The sequence below is a fragment of the Diplotaxodon limnothrissa genome, linkage group LG7, assembly GCF_057381915.1.
Source record: "Diplotaxodon limnothrissa isolate DT_005_m linkage group LG7, D_limnothrissa_male_GT1.1, whole genome shotgun sequence".
Taxonomy (NCBI): Eukaryota; Metazoa; Chordata; class Actinopteri; order Cichliformes; family Cichlidae; genus Diplotaxodon; species Diplotaxodon limnothrissa.
The window spans coordinates 26,934,924-26,953,383 of record NC_140602.1 but is presented as its reverse complement, the minus strand read 5'-3'; the positions used below and the strand labels follow the sequence as shown (position 1 = coordinate 26,953,383).

General features: G+C 39.6%; 1 protein-coding gene across 2 annotated transcripts in view; it reads right to left on the bottom strand.

The window, feature by feature from the left end:
- LOC146628393 (anoctamin-1-like) overlaps window positions 1-18,213 on the bottom strand; it is a 42,846-nt gene extending 24,633 nt beyond the window's left edge. The window contains exons 1-9 of one of the 2 annotated variants that reach the window (XM_085359502.1): window positions 17,795-18,213; window positions 16,592-16,984; window positions 7,913-8,011; window positions 7,360-7,511; window positions 5,896-5,950; window positions 5,357-5,405; window positions 3,383-3,438; window positions 967-1,008; window positions 378-442 (exon numbers count right to left, since the gene is read on the bottom strand). In XM_085359502.1, the coding sequence (XP_085215628.1) occupies window positions 378-442; window positions 967-1,008; window positions 3,383-3,438; window positions 5,357-5,405; window positions 5,896-5,950; window positions 7,360-7,511; window positions 7,913-8,011; window positions 16,592-16,984; window positions 17,795-17,899 (1,016 nt within the window). In that variant the 5' untranslated portion in view covers window positions 17,900-18,213. The remainder of the gene's footprint in view (window positions 1-377; window positions 443-966; window positions 1,009-3,382; window positions 3,439-5,356; window positions 5,406-5,895; window positions 5,951-7,359; window positions 7,512-7,912; window positions 8,012-16,591; window positions 16,985-17,794) is intronic. The other variant, XM_085359503.1, reaches the window with a different exon arrangement.
- Window positions 18,214-18,460: the final 247 nt, after the last annotated feature.

Here is an 18,460-nt window from a genome sequence, read left to right as displayed (position 1 = left end):
AGTGTTTATTGATGATCTGACTGCTAGAAGCAACAGGATGAACAATGAAATGCACAGGGTCCTACTCTGATCTGAACCCAACATGAGTTTTAGTTGCAAGAGACAAATCCAAAGACAGAGAGATCCACAATTAAGCAGCAACTGAAGATGGCTGCAGTAAAGGCCTGCAAAGCATCTCAAAGGGAAGAAACACAGTATCTGAAACAGGGAAGGGGTTTAGAGTATATAAAAATGGCTGTAATTCCTAAATAGTTTACTTGAAAATGTATTATAAACCCCCTAAATTGAAGCCTGTCTGCACTTTAATCACATTGCAATTGTTCTAGCTGCATCATTGCAAAAGCGATGTCATTTTTCAAATTAAGGAATGTCCTTACCGCACAAGTCCGATTGGCTGGTACTTGTAGAATACGCTGTAGTTTGCCCACTCCTCATATAAAAGCTGGAGAAGATATTCACATATGTTAGGGGTGTGTGTGTGTGTGTGTGTGTGTGTGTGTGTGTGTGTGTGTGTGTGTGTGTGTGTGTGTAAAAATAAAGTAAAGCAAAATAAGTAAGTTGACAATAAAAGGTATCAAACACGTCACTAATCATGAAATTCTCACCAGATGTCGGTAACAACCCATCCAATTCACACATACAAAGGAATAAAGCCATAGATGCCCAGAAATGAAACATGTAATAATGAGAATAATAATGTAATAATAATGAGATGCAGGGAAAAAGTACTAAACACATAAAGAAAAAGAGGTGCAAAAAGGCATCAAGAGTCATGACACCAGCTGAAATCTATCAGTAATTAGAAAGCAATCCTGCCACTTAATGTAAATTAATACCAGCTGGTTCAGTCCAACTGAAGGCCTATAAAAATGTGTCTCATTACCGAGGTGCCACACAACAAACATTTTATGATGGATAAACCAGTGAGCTCTCTCAAGACTTATTCTGGCATTTTCATATTCTTACCTTTCTGTCATTGGGGTCTGCACTCTCCTCATCAATGTCTCCCTGAAATAGAATATAGGAAATTGAAGTTTGTAAACTTGGTGTTTGCTCTTACTGTAGTACTTCATCAGTGCACAATTTCTCTTGAATCACCCGCAAATCATATTTTTGATATTGACTTATAGTGTCACTAGCAGCATGGCTTGAGGTCTAACTGTAACTGGCTCAGTGAATTGGACACCCAGCTCTGCACCACTGAAAAAAAAATACTATAACTAGCCCAACCCCAGCAGTTAGTTCAGGCCAAATAAACTTAGCCATGACTGTCCTCCAACAGGTCCTCCCAAGCAGCTGGAAAATCAGCAGCTCGGTGACTATAAGGTTCCTCCTCACAATTTGGCCCTAAACAGAAGCACCCTGGTGCACCACAAACCCACATTTCAAATCCATTTTCCCCAGTCAGCTACACACCCGTAACTCTGGCAATTGGCCACTCCATTCTTAGACACATGACCCCGGAGACTCCAGCGACCCTAGCTGATTGTCTTCCAAGTGCCAGAGCAAATCCCCCAGCTTACCTCTATTCAAGAGTGGAATAAGGAACTTAACATCCAGCAGTTTTATGGTTACAGTAATTCAGCGTGCTATAAACAAAGTATATCTATATGTGGTTTTGCTATTGGTAATTATGCATAAATCTAATCAATATAATGAATGAGATGCATTGAGATGAAAAGAGGATGCAGCATGGAAAGCGTGAGTGTGTCTGTGTATGTGCATGTGCACGTGTGTGTGTGTGTGTGTGTGTGTGTGTGTGTGTGTGTGTGTGTGTGTGTGTGTGTGTGTGTGTGTGTGTGTAATAGGTGTAATAGGTGTGAGTGATGGGTAAGGGGAGAGAGGTGTGTGATACATATGACCACATGAGTATAAAAGAGGACTCTTAGGAAGGTGTGGTGTGTGTCCTCTATTGTCCTGAGGCTGAGTAGAGAGCAACAACAGAAGAAAGGACTTTGGAGTTCACACGTTTCACCTGGAAGACCAGAGGATTAACCACTGCCCAACCAATGTGAATTTATGAATTGGATTTGGCTTTTACTCTGCTTGGCTGTGTTGGATTAAGGTCTCAAAGAAGTTGGAGGACTTTGTTCTGACTCACTGCTTCCCCATTTGGCTTTATCAGGCTTGAGACAGAGATGAGTGCATTCATCTCATGACCAGTATAAGAAATCAGCATTAGCATAGAGTAGATCAGTTAGATGAGGATGTGATTATTACTAATTGAGTCAGTCTTTGTTTTGCCCCTTCTAAATTGCTCCAAATATACTTTTATCCAGTAAAGGTAAAAGCATTCATATAAATATTTGATCTTACAGGCTGCTCTTAGCCTATTTTCTCCTGGCCACTAAAGTATAACATAACCAATTTTACCCAGTGAACTGATCATAAAGAAGTGGTGCTGTTAACGGATGTGGCTGAGAAATCACACTTGACCTGCAATGCTACTTAAGCAGTGACCTTCTGAGAAGGTTGGATAGACATCCAGTGAGAGCTAGGTGAGTCTCCTCAACACTGCCTCAAGAAACAGGTTCTGCATTGCCTGCCAGCGGAGCGCCTCTTGGAATCAAAAACTTGGATCTTTTGAATAAAGAGCAAGTCCAGACCTCCTGTATGGGAGTAAGTGGCCAATTCAAAATGCTCAAGAACAGGCCAAATTGTGGGAAAAAAACCCTCTCAAATGTTTGAAATGTTTGAAGCCCATATTAATTTCTACTAGAATGATAGAAAGAGAAAAGTATGAAGAAGGAAAGCAAGAGCTCATTATCCAAGACTTACCACATCATCTATCCAACATGATGCAGGTTTAATCATGTAATGGAACTGGGTAAGTAGTGTTTGATGTGACTGCTGATAGAAGCAGCAGAATGAACTGAAGTGTACAACATATACTATCTGCTCATCAGACAGAGCTACACAGTGCAACTGGACAATGATCCAAAACAAAGTGTGAAAGAAACCCAAGAGTTTCTCAAGACAAGCAAATACGATGTTATCCAATGGCCAAGCCAATCCCCTGATCTCAGTCTTTTCAGTTACTGAAGATAAAACTGAAGACAGGCAGGCCTTTAGACTACAGAAGAAACCAAATTAGTGCAATTCATTAATGTGGTTAATGCAATGCTTTGGTTAAACCCCCTGAAGAAAAGATGAAAGTCTAAACTTCACTGACTTTAAAACCAACTGTGGTTCTGTACAGGGGCAAAATTACCAAAAGGAACCACAAAACAAAACAAAACAAAGTTGTATACACACCACTGATGTGTCACCAGCAAAGGAACCTTTACTGTAAGGCACTGCACCACCATTTTACACTCGGTAAACTAAAACCACAAATATTTCTAATCCAATAATTATTTGCTCTAACAAAGATACTACTTACATCATGAAGAGGATAAGCTGCAGTATACACCCCACTACCAAGGAGACTGGTGATACCTGCCAAGAAAGCATAAATGCAGATGTTCATACAGATTCTAAATTATAATACTCAAGAATATGACCGCATTGGGTCATTCTATCTCTAACCATTCAATTTTTAGAATATTTTCTGTTCGGCCATCTCTGATTTGCATAAAAAATTTTGAAATCAAAAGGTGTCTCATTACCAAGGTGTCACACAAGAAACATCTCAGGATGGGTAAAACCAGCGAGCTCTCTCAACACTTTTGCAACCTTATTGTTGCGAAGCAAACTGATGCCATTGGTTACAGAAGAATTTCAGGGCTTGCTTTGCAACCGAAGGATTTAGTTACCAACCAAAGGACTTGGGCATCTTGCAAGTTGTACAGAAAACAATTACTTAAATTACTGCTGCTAAAGGTGGTTCTACAAGCTACTGAATCATGCGATGTACTAAGTTTTCCTTGACTCCACAGAGACTCAAAAGTAACTGGACACTTGACTAATAAGTAGGTCAGGAATAGGAAAAGCCCTGAACACAACAGAAGACAACATAAGTGGATGAGTGCGGAATTCTTTCCTTGATTCTGTAAAACAGCTTCACAACATATAACCATGTCAAGGATGCTCTCGAGGACGTACGCATATCATTTCACAAAGTCCAAAATTAAGAAACGCCTTCCTGAATGTTCATACAGAAGGTTTGCCACTGGTTACTATCAAGACCAGGAAGGCCAACATAGATTTTACCAGGAAAAAAAGTCAAAAAGAGCTTGCCCAAATGAAACCCAGATTAACTTGAACCAAAATGATGGGATGAGAACAGTATGGAAAAGGAAAGAAACAGCTCATGATCTGAAGCATATCACATCAACTGTTGGCCATGGCTATGTATGGCTGTTAATGGAATTGGATAAGAAGTGTTTATTGATGATTCATCTGCTTACATTTAGATAATGACCCAAAGCAAACTGCAAACATGATTCAAGAATTTCTTAAGGCAAAGAAATGGGATGTTGTTCTTTTGTCAAATCATATACCTGAATCCTAGACTTAGGGTTAGGGACTATAGTTAGAATAATGGTTATGGTTAAGGGTTAGGGTTTAGTGTGTGGTGTGATGGTGTTTCCAAGTCGGAAAACTATGACATCACAACAATAAGATTGGTTGCAGTACTTGCAATGCTGAACTTGGACCAACAACTGTAATAGTGTTCCAGGAAACACAACAACACTGGAAATGAGATCATATACTGTGAGATAGGCCTCAAGACAGATATTTCATTGAGTCTCTCTCTCTCTCTCTCTCTCTCTCTCTCTCTCTCTCTCTCACACACACACACACACACACACACACACACACACACACACACACACACACACACACACACACACACACGGCAAAAATAGTAGCCTATAGCATCACTGTGCCAAACATGCACAATCATTCAGTGATCACGTCCCACTGACCAGCTTCTAATGTGTCACACACACGTATTACAGAATGAGTGGACATTTCCATCATAGAAGTGGTAACAAATTATTTAGCCATCAGAAGTTTAACCTTCAGGCATTGCATTCAGTAGACACTAACGACAATGTTCTAGCTATTGCTATTAGTTATTTATTTATTTTTTGCTTTGATTTTAACAGAATTTAAAACACTGCTGTGCTCACTAACTATTCTGTAAGTCGCTCCCTAAAAGACAAATCTTTGCATCGTTGAAACCATAGGTTTGCAGGCATTTTACACAAATGACAGAGAGCAAGGTTAGGAAGTCATATTTCCAGCATTTATCCCCACCATCAAAAACTCCGAAAAAGATATTTTAACCAGTGGAGACTAAAACAACTTAGTCAGATACCAGAAAACTAAATTATGATATGTAAGCACGTAATTGTCTGACTTTTAATATTTGTGGCAAAAACAAAACAAAAAACACATTCAGACTTACCCATGCTGTACTTGGCCTTGCATTTTGTTCTTTTTAGTATTTCAAAAACCTGTAAAGGAATTAAAAACATGCGTCTAAAAGTAATGCACAAGGAGAATATCAGCCTATACATTTTTATTTCCCACACAATAATAAAATTATACAGCACAGATCAAGCCTGCAACTACAACAAAATTAAGTTATTTACAGTTTACAGTTCTTCCCAAGAGATACTACTACTACTACAACTACTACTACTACTAATAATAATATTAATAATAATAATCATTATTATTGTTTTCTATTTTGGGCACGTATCTCAGGATAACCTGTAACTGCAGGGTGTCAATGGTGTTGATGGCCTATTAGCCTAGAATTTCATATACTTCAAACCTAAAATATCAATGTTTGAAATGTGCATTTATTATGGAAAATACCATTAAAATAACTTCAGCAAACATTGGTTAGTTTCTTATACACAGTATGAGTGCTAGAGGAGTTGCGAAGGCTAAAACATGCTGTCATATTTTGGTGTTGTTGATGCACAAACTTGGACTTACTATTGAACTCCTGGTTTTGCTGTCGAAGAAGTAATCTTTGTCTGATAGGTCAAATCTGTCAACATACACATAAAATAAAAAATTTTAAAAAATCAGGCAAGAATCGATCAAGGCACAAACATAATACCAGGGGTGTCGAACATGAGACCTGGGGGCCAGAATCAGACAGGGAAAGAGTCCCATCCATCTCATCTGACAGCTTTGAAAAATGTGCAGAAGGGTGTCAATTCCCCCCAGTTGCCATTCATACTACACACATAATAATTAATGTAAACAAAAACAATATAAGCAAAAACAATTAAAAATCAGAAAAGTTCCTGACTTTTTCATTTATCTCGTTGGGAGGGGAGATTTTCTGTGAATGAATGAAAATTACACGTGGGGAGTGATGTTAGTGAAAAGGTCACCATCTCCCCTTTTTTCAGTGTAAAGCCTGCATCATTTATTTCACTCTGTTAGGTTCTGGTCTCAGATTAAAATGTCTCATGTTTTACTAGCAAGAGTAGCAATTTTCAGTGCGGTTGCCCCTCTGTTGGTCTTCCTTGGTCTCCTTTGCTCTTGGGGCCTCTGGATGTCTGGAGCCTTGATCTCCTCCATACCTGCTTCATGCCCTGGTGGGCGGGGCTGTGGCTCCCCACAGCCTCTAGCAGATCATTACATGAAGGAACCTTTTAAATACAAGCACGCTCTCACTCACAGGTGGTTTTTGGCTGCCACCTCGAAGCACACTGTGCGCTGTCGATCTTACGTGCTGCACAATAATACTTAATATTTAGTATTTACTGTTATAGTCCCATAGATCATCGTGATGTTGTTTATTCTATTGCTCTCTTTTTCTTTGCTTGTTTTCTCTTTTTTCTTTCTCAACAGGTGATCCAGGTGATTGATATATGTATTTTTTGTCTGTTTGTTTTGTTGGTTTTTGGTTTTTACCCTTTATCACCGTTCCTCTTCCCCGCTGTTTTTCTTTCCCTCTTTCTTTCTCCCTTTTCTTTTCCCCAGTCAAGTCTGTCCCGTGTTCAGCAAATGAAAATAGAATAAACAATAAAAGCAAAGGTGAATCAAATAGACCAAGACGGCAAGGCTGGGATGGTCCATTTGGTAAAGTAAATCCGTTGGGCATCTTTCTTCGCCTTTAGACAATAATTCTGATGGCAAAAGAGCCAAACGGGACAGGCAAAAAAAAAAAAAAAGCAATTTTCAGTGCATATTCTCTGAAAAACCTAAAGATTATAGGATTACACTAACCCTGAATTATCTCATGCAACAGAAGGAAACTGCTGAAAAACAAAAAGAAAAAAACCCCAAAAAACTTTGGATGATATTGAAGTTGCTTTGAAAAGAAAAGGAGAAAAAGGATCTGTCAGCATATTCTTGAGCATTTAAAAAAAAATCACATTGTTGACAAGTACGCTAGATCATATGGGATCAGTTCTTTTCCATTTAGTAAAAACATGTACTTACAGGTGTTGCTTTTCCCTAGAGAACGTGTGTGACAGGTGTTTGACGTTCTTGGGTTGATGTTCCTCAACATGTGGGTGGAGGGGCTCCAGAATTTTACTAATCAGAGTACTGATCTTCTCCACAATACTGTTTGACTGCTTGACCTCATAGACCTTTCAACACACACACAGCATTTTGGATCAAATGAAGGCGTTTATTTTATTAATAAGTTTTAGAACAGCCTAGAGTGCATGAACTACTTTTTCAGCATCACTCTGAGACAGGATGTTTCTCGTTTTAGAGATGTTCCACAAATGTTAGAAAGCAGTCCTACACATTTGTTTAGTACAGTACAGATCCTGGTCAAAACCAACTCTGAGATTCCTCACAGTGTTACTAGAGGCCAGAGTAAGCCTCTAAGAATTTTAGGACTGAATACAGTAACCTCATTATTGTCTGAATTTAGAGTTAAACCTAAATAGTTTGTATATTTGATACTGACTCTAAACTGTCCATTTGAAATATATAACATAGCATAACCTGGCATTTTTTAACTAACATTTTAAAGACTTACTTTTTTGGTGGGCATCTTTAACTTCATGAATTCGGCTTCTCGACACAGAACGTTCCAGGGAGCATGTATTTTCACAAAGTACACTCCTGGAATCTTGCCCTAAGAGGGAAACAGCATGCAAAAGCAACTGTATAAAACTCCCATATAGTTCATTTTCAAAACACAGATAGAGAAATCAAATAATACTGCACATGTATGGCTTCAGATCTCTCTCGCTCGCTAATATGATATCATTATATACTACCAGTCAAAAGTTTGGACACACCTTCTTATTTAATGGTTTTTCTTTATGTTCATGACTATGACTATTCAAAACTATGACTGAACACATATGGAATTATGTAGGAATTATGTAGTAAACAGAAAAGTGTGAAACTCAAAACGTGTTTTATATTTGAGATTCTTCAAAATAGCCACCATAATATGAATCCTAACAGTTGTCAAATAGGACTGTCAGCTGTGCACCATCCTGACTTTTACACAACACCACTGATGGTCCCAACCCCATTAAGAAGGCAAGAAATTCCACAAATGAACGCTGACAAGGCACACCTGTGAAGTGAAGAACTAGTCCAGTTACCAAAGCAAAGGGAATTCCTTTGGGGAATTTAAAATATAACACATATTTAGAGTTATTTATCATTTTTTTCTTTGCTTCATAATTCCATATATGTTGCTTCCAGCATTCCGGCTCCAATAGTTGGCAAACTTCCCTTTGTGCTGCCTTGATCTTGGCCTCTGGTCTCCTTCTCCATGGCGGGTCCTGCTCCTTGTGGCTGATTATCTTATAGCCTAGCATCTCTGGGATGACTGCTGCCGTGGTGTAGATCAGCTGGTTGATTTCGATGATGGTCACAGTAGAGTTGCATTCCAAAATGCTGCATTCACATCTTCCAGTCTAGTAGACCATCAGAGGATATTCCACATAGTCTTGGTGATCAGCCACAGAGGGTCCAAGTTTACAGCTTAGCCACGATCCTATCTCTCAGGTATCTCTCAGGTCAGTTGCTCTTGCTACAACACGACTTCAGTTGTGCTTGGGGCTTGGTACCCAATCTCATGTGGGGATGATGATATTTCCCCCCGACCTGATGTCCTGGCTCTCCCTTGGTGTAGCATTTGTGTTGTACCTCATTGATCTCCAGTTATGAGAGCAGTTTCTTCTTCCGAATATTGGAACACTGAGCTACTGCATATTGTTAAGTAAGTAAAATTTACTTATATAACACAAGACGGGAATATATTATAAAGTGCTTTACAAAGATATTACAAATACAGTTTAGTCACACAAAAACAACATAACACACAAAAACATTATCCAATATTTTGTTATGCTTGTCTGAATTGACACGTTAGATTAAATCTTACATAGTTTTGGTGCTAAGGTTCGGAAGCTTCCCCTTTAGTTTTCAGACAGGTACATGGTAGCAGTTTCAGCAATCGTAAGGAATAAAGGATCTGGTTTGGAGAATAAGGGTGAAGTAGCTGATGATATAAGTGGGGGCCTCTCCTTGTAAGGCCATGAACATAAGAGTTTACGTTTCATGCCTTACAAGGATTTTAAATTGATATCTAAAACTAAGTGGATGCCAGTGCAGACTCTTTAACAATGGGGTGATATGAGAGAATTTGTGAGTGTGAGTTAAAAGTCTTGCCGCAGCATCTTGGATGGTTTAAAGGCGATTTATCAAAGCTTTTGACAGACAAGAAAAAAGGGGCATTACAATAGTCTAACCGAGAAGAGATGAAAGTATGAACAAGCATCTCCATTTCAGGTTTAGTGATATTACTTAAGTGAAGAAAGCAAGAGCAGGTCACAGATTACATGTAGGCATCAAAAGCCAAAGACTGATCAGAAATTTACTGAGCAGTAGCTTTTACAGCGGATGAGAAAGCTCCCAGATGTTGTCTAATTTGGGGATTAATGCTCTCTGGAGTCATAATTAAACAGCCTGTCTTGTTTGTATTAAGCTACAGAAAAATGTTTGCTGTTCAACCATTTATTTCCTTAAGACGGTCCATTAGAATGGATAGTTTGTCCAGTTCACAAGGTTTGAAAAAAGGTACAGTTGAATATTGTCTACATAAAGATGATGAGAAATGTATTTAAAACTAAAACTAATTCAGAACTAATAATCTAGCGTAGTGGTAGAATATACCATGAGATATACATATACACCCACCAGTCTGTCAAGCTAATCAAGTTTGCAGATGACACCACCGTTATTGGACTCATCTCGGACAGGGATGAGTCTGCCTACAGGAGGGAGGCTGAATGTCTGGTGTCCTGGTGCAGCCACAACAACCTGGTGCTGAACGCCCAGAAGACAGTGGAGATTATTGTGGACTTCAGGAAGCACACAGCTCCACTCCCCCCCCATCATCCTGACTGACACCCCCATCACCTCTGTGGACTCATTCCGCTTCCTGGGTACCACCATCACCCAGGACCTGAAGTGGGAGCCCACCATCACCTCCGTCATTAAGAAAGCCCAGCAGAGGATGTACTTCCTGAGGCAGCTGAAGAAATTCAACCTGCCAACACGGACGATGATGCAGTTCTACACTGCAATCATCGAGTCCATCCTCACCTCCTCCATCACCGTGTAGTACGCTGGAGCCACTATCAGGGACAAACAGAGACTGCAGCGTGTTGTGCGCTCTGCTGAGAAGGTGATTGGCTGCAGACTCCCATCTCTGCAGGACCTGTACACCTCCAGGACACTGCGGCGTGCAGCTCGGATCTCAGCTGACCCTTCTCACCCTGGACACAGTCTGTTTGACCTGCTCCCCTCAGGCAGGAGGCTCCGGTCCATTCGCACCAGAACCTCTCGCCATAAGAACAGTTTCTTCCCCTCTGCTGTTGGACACATGAACAATAACCGTACGACTGTTCCCACCACTAACACATGACCCTACGCTGTGTCACTGCATCATTCCATGTTTGGCACTGATCACCACCTGCACTCATATATATATCATGTATATATCTATCTATCTACTTAGCACTTTTAATTCTTATTCTCATTTTTATTTTCATGTCTATTTAAGCTTAATTTGTAACAGTATGTTTGCACTGAAGCACCGCAGCAATTTCCTAATGTTGTAAACCTGCTCAACATTTGGCAATAAAACCCTTTCTGATTTCTGATTTCTGAGAACAGCAAGGAACTTAAAACAGATCCTTGTGGAACACTGCATGTGACTCTAGCTACATCTGAGCAAAACGTTTCACATTGAGACCAAAAGTCTTCTAACCACAAGAAATGAAGTGAACCACTCCAAGAGCTCCCTGGCCTCTGGTAGAGGACCAAAGCCCAAAGGGGTGAAAGGGGAGTTGGGTTTCCTCCTTTTTAATGCTCTGCTCTGCTTCTGTCCGAAGTTTTAGCTTTAGCAAGTGAAATGCATGCTCAAGCTCAGGTGACTGACTTGGCCATTCAAGGATATTCCACTTCTTTGCGTTAATAAATTCCTAGGTTGCTTTGGCTGCATGTTTTGGGTCATTGTCCATCTGTATTATGAAACGCCGCCCAATCAATTTGACTCCATTTAGTTAGATTTGAGCAGACAGTATGTCTTTGAACACCTCATTCAGACTCAATTCATTCAGCTGTTTCTGTCCTGTGTCACATCATTAATAAACACTAGTGTCCTAGTGGGACTGGCAGCCATACACCCCAAACCATCACACTGCCTGCGCCATGTTTTAAAGATGATGTAGTTTGCTTTGGATCATGAGCTGTTCCACACCTTCAAGTACCTAGCTTTTGTATTTACTTTCATGCAGTCTTCTATTTATGGTAGATTTGCATATTGATATGCCTACCCCCTGGAGAGTGTTGTTCACTTGGTTGGCTGTTGTGAAGGGGTTTCTCTTCACTGTGGAAATAATTCTGTGATAATTCTGTGATCATCCACCACTGTTGTCCTCTGTGGACGTCCAGGTCTTTTGTGTTGCCGCATTCACCAGAGCTTTCTTGTACCAAACTATAGTTTGCCACTCCTAATATTGTAGGAATTTCTCGGATGGGGTTTTTCTGTTTTCACAGCCTAAGCATGGCTTATTTCACCTGCACGGAGAGCTCCTGTGACCGCGTATTGTTGGTTCACAGCAAAATCTTTCACTTCCAAGCACCACACCTCTGATCAACTCCAGGCATCTTCTTAATTGATAATGAAATAAAGAAGGAATTGCCCACAACTGCCCATGAAATAACCTTTGAGTCAATTGACCAGCAAGCATTAAAGCATGAAACCTTTCATCCAATTTGAATGTAGATACCCTCAAATTAAAGCTGAGACTCTACACATTATGTCCATTTTATAACTGTAACTGGAATATGTGTCAGTAAAAAAAAAAACAGTAAAAAACATCAAAACCTGCGTCAGTGTCCAAATATATATGGGCCTAACTGTGTGCAAAATACGGTACTAGAATTACTGATTAGGAAATACTGATGTCACCTGAACACCCCTGTGTCCCGAGACTAGACTGGTGTTTTACTGTGTATTCTGTTTCAGGAAAATTGATCCTGTAGTCTCTCTCTTCCCTGTCTGTTAGTTCAAAGGTCCAACTTACTGGAAATTTACAAAGACTGGGGATTTTTTTCATTAAACCAGAATTAACCTAGTATCAGCTAATACTGGTAGTTACCAAAATGTCAGAAATTAGATAGTGCCATGTGTAGAAAACCAGGAATTCAGACTCTCTGTGGTGCTCACAACCTCAGGTCAGCTGTGGAGACAACTATTTTCTATTTTTATTCTGGCATTAGGACATCTTATACATAGACAGAATATCAGTTTCCACTTTTAAGTGACTGATATATAGATACAGCTAAACTGCAACCCTGCAAATAGTTTTACAGAAACTGGCAGAGAGTGATATTATACCCCTTATGTCAAACTGAGTGATTTATGGCCCCCCTAATTGATTTATGACCCCTAATAAATTATTCATGAGCTCCGGAAGTAGGAAGTAATTAAGTAATAAAAATAGACAATGTAGACATGTAATGTATAAACTTTTACGGGAGTTAAAAGTGGAGCTTATATATATTTTAAAGTGTATTGTACGTGGGATAGGCTCCAGCGCACCGCGCGAGCCTGAGAAAAGGATAAGTGGAGGCGAATGGATGGATGGATGGTGTATTGTACCTGTTACAAACCATTGTGATATTTATTTATTTTTTTAAATGAAAGGATTGACAGAATGGTAAAAAGGAAAATGCAAAAATGTAGTTAGAGAGGAAGATTAACACTTACCGAATGATATGCGGATAAGGAAAGAGACGCAAGTTGCTGTTGAAATCGGCCGCTCCCTATGCGAACTCGCAAGCAGTCTGAGCGGTTCCAGTTGTTGATATGGCTGAAGGCAGCGGTCTTCTGGGAGCTCGGGGGTAGTCTTAACCTGAGCGGGAGATCATAAAAATCGGACCTGGAGCGGATTGGCTAACCGGGGTGCGAAGGGAGCGGTGCAATAGTTATGTGATTGGCAGCGGGGCGAAGTAAGGGGGGGAGTTGGTCTCCGGCGCAAATTTCGAACGAGGTAAGCAGCGCATTCGGGAGCAGAGCGGGGAGCGAACAAGCAGGAAAAAATTGTGCTCTGCAAGAAGTTGTGGATCGGAGATTAAGAGCGAGGTAGAACTTAGAGTGTGCGTTGAATTTTAGAGGTTGCTAGTAAGAGGGAAGTTTTTGAAGAAAAAAGACTAAGGATTTTCCCTGTTATCGAATATAAGGTTTTGGGAATAGAGGGGTAGCTAACAAGTTATTCTAGGGATTTGGAGAAATCGCGGAGAATTTTTTAAAGGAGTTTTGGCTTTGTTTGGCTGAGCATGAAGGGAGCCGCGGGGCGCTGAATTTGAGAAAAAAGACTAAGGATTTTTTCAGGATTTCCCCTGTTATGGAATATAAGGTTTTGGGAATAGAGGGGGTACCCTAACAAGTTATTGTAGGGTTTTGGAGAAAACGTGGAGGGTTTTTTAAGGAGTTTTCCCTGCTTATGTTTCTAAGGAGGGTTAGGGTTAGGGGATCGCGAGTTTTTTCTGAGTATGAGTTTTATTCTAAATCTACAAATGCATATAAATCGAAATAAAGTTTTCCCCCAAGGCATGCAGCATGTGTTTGTGGCCATACTGAACGTTACAAAAGCACAAGTTTAACTAAACAATTTTAATATGGTTTAATACATTTTTAAACACATGAGCACGGAGCCCGAGAGAGCACGGTCCGGAGACACGGGCGCGCCCCCGCGCGCCCAGACACACAGCCTCGGGCGCGCACGGGCGCGCGCACACACACACACTGACCCGCCACCAGATGGCGTTTTTTGAGCATAAAAAAATTAAAAAAAATTTAATTGCTTAAAGAAATAAAAGAATGCTATTTTGATATATAAGAAACTTTCTAAATAATCAATTATATTTTTATGAATATCATATTTTTATGAATATCATATTTTTATGAATATCATAATTTTATGAGTATCATATTTTTATTACTTAATTACTTCCTACTTCCGGAGCTCATGAATAATTTATTAGGGGTCATAAATCAATTAGGGGGGCCATAAATCACTCAGTTTGACATAAGGGGTATAATATCACTCTCTACTGGCTGCCTCTTAAAATATTGCAGACATTGAGAAACGGTTATCTTCTAACGTTTGCAGTTAAATATAAGGTTTATATAAGTTACAAGGTAAATAAAAACCACTGTGTAAAAATATAGTAGTAATAATAATAATAGTAATTACTATTATTAGACACTGTCATCACTAGACAGAAATTTCAAGATCAAGTCAAATTGTAAATCTGCCAAAACTGTGAAACAGTGTAGCAGTGCATTCACATAGTTCGCAATTAGAACATCAAACTGCAATGGAAATTACTTTTTTCATGCTCAGATCAGGCTTTTCTGGCATGGTGCTTCAAGAACCACAGTTTGTGATCCAGTAGGTGCTTAGTGTAAAATGGCAAATTTCGATCCTCGTGAAAGTTCATTGTTGACTTCATTGTTAAGACTTATGGTCCAGAGATCTCTCTAACAGGTCTATGAAGATTCAGTTCAGGTGTTTTTGTTTTGACCCCTGTGTCATCCATGTACCTGGGAGCAGTATCTGGAAAGAGGTCAGGATTTGTGTTTATACAGTAGTTGATCACTGCTGGAGTCACCAGTGAACTCATGGCATAGCTGCAAGCACATGTGTTCTGTGAGGTGAGGTTGCTTTTGCTGTTGTTCTGTCCTTTAACAAGGACACCAACATAAAAACACACCTTCAAATATATGATGACATCTGTATGGACATTTCTTACAACATGAATAAGTTCATAAATTCTTTCTATTGACATTCTATTGAGTTTAAAGTTTGTGTGTTCAAGTGTGTTTCAGTGGATTAGTGAAGATGTGTAAGAGAGAAAGGGTGAGATGCATGAAAGTGGAGATTGTGACCTGCAGAGCAGTATCATTTCTGTCTCTCTAGTGCATGTGCAGATCTGCTGTTCTTTATGGTGAACAATAAGCTGAGTGGAAAAATGCTGTTGGCCAACAAGCCTTTTTGAAAGCCTACAGACATATCTCTCATGGTAGGCATGTCACACTTAGCGCCCCTGAGGGTCATTCTCGCAAATGATAATACGTGAAGGGCCATACACAGATACACCTGTTTGACTGCTTGTAAACACACATATTAACACACTCAATTAAATAGCAGCAACTTAAGTCAAGACAACCCTTTAGAAATTCAAAATGAGCATCAAAATAACCCCCCTGTCAGGAGCCTTGAAAGTGCTTATGAGTGTAATGCATATAGGTTTATGAGTGGTTTCATTGTGGAAGCATTCCCATCACTAAATGAGTCATGAGTCAGTCATCATTTTCTGCAAGGGTGATAATAAGTTTAAGGAGCTCCTCTTTATAGTCTGAGGAAGTATCTGCCAGTACAGCTTCACAGCACTGGTGATGAGCCAGTATGTTAGAGCTCTAAAACTGCAATGGCTCTAAAACCAAAGCAGCAAACTTAGAGCTAAAAGTATCAAAACAAAGAAGTAGTCAATTTAAAGTTATGCCTCCCTCTAGGGGAGCAGGTGATGGTTTCCTATTGAGGCAAAGAAAAATGATTTGGCTTGTACTAAGAATATTCACTTCCTTCTCTCATAGGCATTAAATTTGTGCTTCTTTGTTACTGAAACTATGAGATATGTCATGATATCGATATTTTAAGTTTGGTTATAGAAAACATTATATAAAATATAAAAAATATTTTATTTCAGATTGTGACACTGGGAGTGGGTGTAAAACTCATTTGGATGAAGTTTTTTTTCTTTTTTCTTTAAAAAAAAAAAGCTAAAAAAAGCTTAAATGTGTTTTTCGGCCTTGAAGATATTGTGTGGCTAGCTCCTGTACCCAATTTAAAGGTTACAAGGGCTCAAAAATGCTTGGAATAATAAGATGAATTAAAAGCATCAAAATTCAACATATTCAAATGTAGTTTAAGGGCTTGTATACTGAAAGAAACTGTCATTGTATTAGGTTAAAATTTGACATGACTTCATTTAAGATAAGACGTACAAAAAAAGAAAGAAAGACAGAAAGAAATGAGCTTGGTTGGAAGCACACACTGAAAAGAAGTGACCAAATGAGGCCAGTTAGTTTTTGTAATAAATAATTATTAGAACTTACATCTTCATCTTTTTCCAGCTCTAGCCCCATGTCTCTCAGTTTTCCTTCAAACTCCTCTCGTCTGAATGCCTTCTGATCCTCCTGGCTATTGAAGATTTCTCCTGAACAGCCCAACTCCATGTCGATAACCGTCGATGAATGTACGGAGGATGAGTCTTTCGTCCTTTGTGTTTGCTTGGCTCGGAGCTTTTCGCCACCACTCTGAGGACCATGGCGGAAGCTGCGGGTAACAACATTCTCAGTGAGGAGATGCACTGACTGGCGAGTGGAGTGGCTTCCACTCGACTTCTTCACGAAATAGGTGAGCACGTAGTCAACACGCCGTTGACCATCCTGGAAGAAGAGCCCATGCTGGGAGCGGGTATTTTCCTCTGGAGTTAGAGCCTTCAGCCGCTGAAAATACGCAGATTTAAACCACACATGTAAGAGCGAGAGCCTAGGGAACATGATTTATGCATTTATAAGTTGACAAGAGGGACTGCAAGAAATGCACACAGAAAGAGATGGGGAGGATATCCAACAAGAAGAACTGCACTCAAATCAGGAGTGTTGCCATTCAGTGTCTGACACCATTGGATCACCAGCAGGGTTCGATGATGTAAACATTTAACAGTTTTGTTCACATATGTTGTTTGTTTGCTTTTTAATACACACAAAACCATATATCATGGAAAGAATGTAAAAATAGCGAGATTTCCTTTCTGGACTTGCACTTATCAAGCTATTCTTTTACTGAGCTTTTGTATGCCAGTACCAGCACAGAAAACACAGTATACACCAGCTACAGTTCAGTGCAGTGTACGACCTGCAGAAGGAACTTCATTTTAATCCTTCTCATTACTTAAAGCAGCAGTATCTGCCTTAAGTAATGAGCAGTGCCGCAGAGTGGCAATAGCACTCTTAAAGACCGTATCAGTGTAAAAGTTTTGGTTGTGTTCAACAAGGACTGCTGACTATTTTTATTTTTTAACCAGTATGTTGAGTTTTAAATATATTAAAATAGCTGTAATTGCTGCACAAGATCATCAAAAACTATGGCCAATCATCAGTTGTTCAGTTAGGTCAGTGAGGATGAAGTATTACATCAAATCCAAGTCCAAACTATTATTAAATAGATGTTATTCCGTGTCTTTATTTATCTTGCCTTATCTGTCCTCCTACTCTCTCTCTTTCAGTCTCTGTGTCTCTTGCAGAAATGCTTACCTTAAACTTGCCGTGGAAGATGACATCTCGTAGAAAATGCGGTGTCTGTTGCTCAGACCCAGAGGTTTGAGAGAAGTTGACTTGATCTTCTACATTCTCTGTCATTGTCCAGGTAGAAAAAACGGTAAACTTATGTGGTGAAGAGTTGTTTTCTTACAGAGAATAGTCCTGGTTCTGCCTTAGGTCTCTCTGTGTTTGCCTCCTGTTTGAGATTTTTCACTATATGACTCTGCTGGGCTTTGATAGCCCCGCCTCTACTCTTATTTTTCAGTGACTTGCCACTTTTCTGTGTTTGTCTTCCTTTAAAGCTCTGTGTAAAGCCCTGTTTTTGTCTGGATTGTGGTGCTACTAAAGCGAGTGAGCAGCCTTGTTACTTGAGATGCATTCTGCAAGCCAAGATCTAAACTTAGACAACGATAAAACTCTGATGAACACAAGGTGCCCTGCCTCACTTTCTCTGTATTTGCTAAACTGTACCAACCTCAATACACAGTGTGCCTCCTTCTCTCGCAGTCTCCTGCATAGCTCCTTAGTATTGCGGTGTTAATAAGTAGTTTTGAAGATTATTAGCACGTGTTATTTATTGATTTATTTTATTGTTTGCAACTGTTTTCTCTCTAATACTGTAATGAAAGAACAACCAGCAGCCGTTGTTGAATAGTTTAA